This window comes from Sipha flava, unplaced genomic scaffold, assembly GCF_003268045.1.
Source record: "Sipha flava isolate LNK unplaced genomic scaffold, YSA_version1 303_pilon_pilon, whole genome shotgun sequence".
Classification (NCBI taxonomy): domain Eukaryota; kingdom Metazoa; phylum Arthropoda; class Insecta; order Hemiptera; family Aphididae; genus Sipha; species Sipha flava.
Genome location: NW_020272979.1, coordinates 497,117 through 504,089, shown reverse-complemented (window position 1 = coordinate 504,089; position 6,973 = coordinate 497,117). Strand labels below are relative to the sequence as shown.

General features: G+C 23.8%; 2 protein-coding genes across 2 annotated transcripts in view; both read left to right on the top strand.

Annotated features, from left to right (window-relative positions):
• Positions 1-223: 223 nt before the first annotated feature.
• On the top strand, positions 224-5,014 carry LOC112686297 (gametocyte-specific factor 1-like). The gene is made up of 6 exons (XM_025558509.1): positions 224-497; positions 854-1,019; positions 1,100-1,228; positions 1,922-2,086; positions 2,638-2,667; positions 4,964-5,014. The coding sequence occupies exons 1-6, from the start codon at positions 487-489 to the stop codon at positions 5,012-5,014; spliced, it is 552 nt and encodes a 183-aa protein (XP_025414294.1). The 5' UTR covers positions 224-486.
• A 389-nt stretch (positions 5,015-5,403) lies between these two features.
• Positions 5,404-6,973, top strand: part of LOC112686296 (sodium/potassium/calcium exchanger 2-like) — a 24,662-nt gene continuing 23,092 nt past the window's right edge. The window contains exon 1 of the mRNA XM_025558508.1: positions 5,404-5,482. Coding sequence (XP_025414293.1) covers positions 5,404-5,482 — 79 coding nt within the window. The remainder of the gene's footprint in view (positions 5,483-6,973) is intronic.

Sequence of the window (6,973 nt, the reverse complement as noted above, 5' to 3'; positions counted from 1 at the left end):
TGTTACCATTGGGTTTCTTCCTCAACACGATATTCATGCTACTTTATTCTATGTAAATATATCAAATTTGCTTATTGTTATTATTGTATACAGATTGTAAATTGTCTTTCTTTAAAAAAAAAAAAAGTATAAACATACTTTAAAAAGACAATATGTGTTACAATTTGTTATCAATATTAACTTGTTATCATATATCTGATATCTAATGGTCGGATGGTTAAATGCGCCGTGACATGTCTTAAAATTTCACCCATGGTCCACACCATAAACATATAAATATTTCTTTTATATGAATATGGTCCACAACAGTAACCATATCCATACATTTTGGTAACCTTACCATCACACCAAAATTACACTGTATAGTATACTCTTTGAACTGTTGTATTTCTACTTTCATTTCTTATAAGTTTTATAGCTGTGAATACGTTTACATTAGCATTTAACGTGTAATTTTGCTTAATAAAAGTCTGAAGTAGCTGCACTATGGAAAAACTGTAAGTAACTACTATATATTTAATTTACACTTGTTTTTGTTAATTTGGAAAATAACAGTTTTTGTCCATAGTCAATGTACTTTATTATGCATAATATTTATATGTAAAATTGTTCGTTACTTGACTTTGTTTTATTCTAGTTCAGCAGTACTTATTGAAATTATAGTTACTGCTAGTTAGTGTCTCTAAAGTAGTATTTTAAGTAACTTGTTAGTAATTTGTGAGATAGATTATTCCTACATAAAATGTATTTCTCTGTATATGTAAATTCATAAATAGCAATATTTCTATAATATGTTTCAATATAAAGTAGTGAGACTTAACATTTTTTTAATTATTATTATTTTTTTATGTAGGCAATTATCTCATGAGGCACAGGTTTTTCACTGTCCATTCAATACAGCGCATACTATGCCGCACAAAACTTTGATATTGCATTTGACGAGATGCCCTGATAGACCAGCTGGTTATAAAACTTGTTCATTTAATAATTTGCATGTCATGCCAGCATGTGACATTGCGGTAATATATTCAATAATTTAACTAGATATTTGTGTAGTTTTTTATGATAATTACTTTAGTACTCGATAAACATATTTTAGGCTCATGAGGTAAATTGTCCAGATCGATCAATACTTGATGAGCTTTTGTATGAGTCGGAAAATGTTCAGCGTCCAGTTACTGTTATAAGTAGAGCACCAACTGTAGTGATAGATGAGTCATGGGATGAAGTAAGTATTTACATTTATAAGGAAAGTAATTTTTAAAATGTTAGTTTTCTTATCTAATTTCACCATTTCTGTATTACATATTTTATATATATATAATGACTTAATTGCATTTCTAAGAAAAAATATTTAATTCTTAATATTATACTATAATTAGTAGATATTTTCAACATTTGTATAGACTTCCTTTACTTTACGTTTTTAACAATTCAAAACCAAACAAAATTATCTTTAAAAAAAGAGCCTACACTTTACATTGGTATAAGCATTTTAAAGTATTAGTTAACAAAGTAAATTGATTGATTCATTATTGTTTTTAAAAGTAAGAGGCAGTGGAGCATTTATTAAAGAATAATGTTATTGTATATCACAAAGACTTTGTGACATTAGTTATTTTATTACAAACCTTAAGAAATAATGACCCTAGGATAATGTGATACTGTAGCTTGTAAAAATACTAAATTGTAGAAAATCTAATATATATTTAGTCATAAAACAATATTTGAAACTAAATTTTAATAATTTTTATGTTCATAAATTTTAGACTCTTAAACTTAAACTTAATTAGTATTACACATTTTACTTATAGTACAAATGAAAATATTCATATACACTTATATATACATTTTATAATATAAACAAGTTTTTATGACAAACGAATTAAATCTATTAATTGCCCATGTGTTACATTTCTAGCCAGAAGAATCTGTAAATGTGATCAAAAGTATTAATGAAAGAGCAGTGTTTATGAAACCATCATATGGTCTCACCAAATCGGAAAGGAAAAAATATCGTGCTGAAATGGGTCAAAAATATTCAAATATGGACTTATCGTACAATGCAAATTCAAGTATTATTAATGTAAGTTTAGTCTTGACATAAATACTCTAAAAAAATGTCAACAATTGTTTTAAAAATAGTTATAGCAATTTTATTCCTGAAAATTATTTTAAAAGGATAAGTAAAAGCTATAATATATACCCAGAGCAAAAATGCCCAGAACTTTAAGGCTTAATAAATGGATTCAATATTTTTTTAAATCAATCAATTCTTATTTAACTATCATAATTTTATTATTTTTCATTTACCATTGTCCTGATGCATATTTTACGTTTGTTGTAACACTTCATACAATGTTGTTGCCAAGGGTATTGTAATCACATAGATTTAAGAATTGCTGTTTTTAATAATTCAAGATATTACAATAATAAAAAATGGCATTAAATATTCTATAAGAATAATCTCAAATTTTTTGTTGTTTTCCTAAATGAAAATATTATAACTATTTTATTTTTTATTTTTATTAATTTAAATTTTGAATAAAATATTTATGCATATTTATGTTGATTATTGAATAAGATATTCTGCATAAAAATTTTAAATTTTCATATTTATTTTTGTTCTTGCTTTAGAGACAAGATTCATCTGATGTTAATAAAAAGGTATGTATTGTTTTTTATATATTGATTTATGTTAATGTATAACTATCTTACAAGGATTCACTAATTACAATTTCTGCTGTGTTAATAAATATAAGAAAATTATATTATTTTAATAATTCATGTATATGTATGTATATATATATATATATATATATATTTAAATTTTCAAATATAAAAATTATTATAAAATGTTTTGTAAAATTTTAAAAATTACATTTACATTTTTTTTTGTAAAATTTGAAGATACCTATTCTAATGATTTATTTTTCTGAAAAAGTTGACCACATTTATTACAACATTTATCTTTATAAATTCTTTCTTGATTGAACCATAAAATGTATAATATTAAAAAGTGTAATATTCATCATTCTCAATAAATAATTAATATCCTCAAAATATGACCATTTTCAAATTTTACAAATATAACTAGGTTGAATTTTAATTATTAAATTAAAATTTAATAAAATTGTTCTTTTAAATAAACTACATCATTTTTATATAGTAAAAAAAAAAATCAATTGATTCTTATTCAAGAACTAATAAAGGTGTCAATAAGGGTTAAATAATATATATTTTTAAAAGTTGAAATACTCTATTAACTATTATATATGTTACCGGAAATGTTGATATTTAGGAAAGGATGACAATTCCTAGTAGCGGAAGGAAATGATATCATTGCCTAGTATATGTTATCATTATCATTTCCTTACAATTCCAGGCAATGATGCCATATTTTTTCTTACATGTGATACCATTTTTTTTTTTTTTAATTTGATTTAATTAGACTTAAAATAATTATTTTACTATACATACATGTTAATTACTAATATTATAATAAAATAGAGTAGTTTTTTTTAACTTTTTTTTATCAATTTGATTTGTATAATTTCAGAATTTTTATATTTTACATTTTATTTTTCGTAGTTACTCAGTTTTATTTTCACATGACAAACCTCCATGACGTGTAAAATTACAAATTCTAGATGCCGATTTGCAAGCACACCTGTTTGTCTTGCATTTTGTTTTACATTGACATCGGGTATATCTTTGTGCCCCTGAAATACTATTTACAGTAGCTGCCTCCCAAAGTGATATCTGTTTTTCTACGTGACCTGCTGACTCTAAAACAGTAGTTAGATTCAATAAATTTTCCTTGCAAGGATTCATTTCCGATCTCGTGTACATATGTTTTAAAGTTCAGTGCCTATAATAAAAAAAAAAAAAATAATTATAATAAATCTCTATTATGCGTTTAAATACGGTGATGATTAATATGCTTTAAAAATACTAAATTAATTCTAATATAGCTTGTATAAATCTTCTTTAACTTCAGTTATAACCGCTAGTACATTTCTCAGCGATCCACGAGCACGGTCTACATCAGGAATGCTCAGCCGTACTGTAGTTCCAACCCTAAGTTCATCATATTTTTTAATCAATGTTTAAATCATTTTTTGAGCCTGTTTTTCTAAATTTTGCGGAGATGATTGAACGTGTATTCAGTATATTTTGTTTTCGTTGATAAACTAAATAAAAATATTATAGTTAGTAAATTATATTTAAATATATTAAACTATTACGTTTTTTTGTACAAAGTTCAAAGTCACTAGTAACCGATTCATTTTCTTCGATTTTTTTTCGTCTTCATTTGATTTTAAAATACTTTCTATGTCTTCCTCAGATTTCAAAGAGCCGATTTCATCTATTGGTAAACCAATATTTCTCATTTCATTTTGCATTTTATTGAGATCCATTTTTAACAAACGCACTGAATGTGTAAATAACAAATACGTACTGTACTAAGAACACACTACTAAAAGTGGTATACTACATGTACAGGTTAGGGACACTTTTAATAAAACACATAAAGATTGAGATAAATATATGCGATAGACATTTTCCACTCAACCATTTTATCGACGAGTGACGATTGGGGGTTTTAGTATGTCGCCGTTACGAGTTAGTTATCGTTCTAATAGTTATATTGTAAAGCCGGTCCCACATGACTTGCAGCATCACGAGTTCCAATGCTTTTGTGTAAGAAAGTAATGCGTGATAACATTGCCAAATAAACTACGGAAATGATGACAATTCCTAGGCAACGATATCATTTCCTTCCGCTACTAGGAATTGTCATCCTTTCCTAAAATGTCAACATTTCTGGTAACATATATACTTACATATTTTTATTGTTATCAATTATTAATTTGATTTATTATTACATTCTTCATAATATATGTTTAAAATTGTGATAGCAGTTTGAATTAAACGAAAAATTAATTTATTTTTTTTTTAGGCCGAAGAAAATGCAAAGAAAAAACAATTATTTTTTGGAAAAAGACCCTAAGAATGATTTTTGAATATATTTTTTTATACATTTTAATAAGATTTATAATTTTTGTTTCGTACATATAATATTTTACAACTGGTTTTGTATAATTATAACTACTTCAATAATCACTAGACAAGATTTTTTTTAACATTTTACATGTTTAAATTTTTAATATTACAAGTCTTTAATAATGTAAATGTACCAATGAATAAATATATTTACTTATAAGCAAATTGGTTTTTTTTTTTTTTGTACTTTCAAGAAGTATATTTCATAACAAAATAAAATATCCTTATTGCCTAAATATAATTATATATTATATATAAGTGTAAGTGTTAATTTATAAAAAAAATATTATATTAAAAATATAATTTAGTTAAAATTTGGGTGATCATAAAATCAAGATGAATTATAATTGTTCATCATTCATGAAGTCTTTAAAATGGGATGTATTTACTCTGTTCAATACTTATTTAATAGATAGTCAATGTGTAAAAGCTTTCAAATATTATGAAAACCTAATTGTACCTAAATAAGAACAAATATAATAAAAAATTGTAACAAATAGAACCAAAATATGTGTTGAAAAGTTGGGTTAGAAAAATGGTTTTTATTTGGACTTTCTGTGTTTCCTTAAATATTTTAAACTTTCATTTTTGAGGTAACTTGTCTTATAAGGTCTAAAAAAGTAAAAGACCACACAAAGATATTTATAAGTTTAATAAATTTAACTATTTTGGTATTAAATACTAATTTTATAAATAAGCTTAATATTTTAATATTAAATTAATATATTTTATATAAATACTAAGAAAATGTATTTTGTGCCCGGAGCCCCAAATTCTGTATTATTTTTTAAATTTATAATTCTAAAAATTATAATACTAACCAAAATAATAATACAAACCATCACTACTCTCAGCCTATAGCTATAGTTATTGAGTCTAAAAAAAAAAAAAAATTCAAGTATTAATGATCAATTTCTTATTATTACATTCTATTTTTATTTACATGGTATAAATAATAAATTTTGAGAATTTTAAATTTCATTGAATGCTTACGTTACTTTTTCTCTTTTATTCATAAAATGTCAAATAAATAATTTAGGTTTGATGAAGTCTTAAAAATGAAATATAAAATTTTTCATACAATTTCCTTATTTGTTAAGAATTCTCATAATACCTATAATAAGTTAAATATTTTTTTTTGTGGAAATTGTATATCACTATAAAAATAAAATAAACTAGATTATTGTATAAAATATTCAAAAGAAATTTAAAGTGTTTTATTAGATACACTGATGAATAACATATACACCAATTTGTCAATGTTTTTTTATTCTAATTAATGAAAATTATTAATAGGTAAATCCTACTCAAAAATTCTTTTATTCTTTCATAAACTAACAACATTTTCAGAAATAAAAATATATATTTAATAATAAGTATACAGTGTGTAATCGGTTGTTGGAAATACTCTATAACTTAACAAATATTAAAGATATTTAAATTCTGTTTGTTTGTGGTGCTTAACAAAGTTTGTTATAACTTATTCAAGTAATTAAACAATTTTTATGCCATTTCATTTCGCGCATGCGTATAACAACTTTTTTTTTTAAATGGCAACCCCACTATTTTTTGGTTAGTTATTTTTACTCTTATTTTTTCATGAATTTTAGTGGTAAAACCAACTTCCTACGTTAAAAAATAGCTGAGTTATGGATATTTCAGTGATTGATATTATTTTTTGACATTTTTGAATTATTCATCAATTTTATGGCTTAAATAGTTAATCCTTTTAGCACCGCATGATATCTTCTAGTGATATTTTTAGTACCTACTTTTGGAAAACATCCTCTTTCCCTAAAGCAACTATTTTTTTTAAGTTTATCTCAGGCGATTAAAAAAAAAAAAAAAAACAATATTAATTTATTTTATTTTTATTATTGCAAAATTACATTTATTCGTCATCTTA

Bases quoted from the DNA above. Each gene is read 5' to 3' on its own strand.
- LOC112686297 (XM_025558509.1), top strand. The intron at 2,087-2,637 runs GTAAGTTTAGTC...TTCTTGCTTTAG, and splicing joins CAAATTCAAGTATTATTAAT to AGACAAGATTCATCTGATGT. The intron at 2,668-4,963 runs GTATGTATTGTT...TTTTTTTTTTAG, and splicing joins CATCTGATGTTAATAAAAAG to GCCGAAGAAAATGCAAAGAA.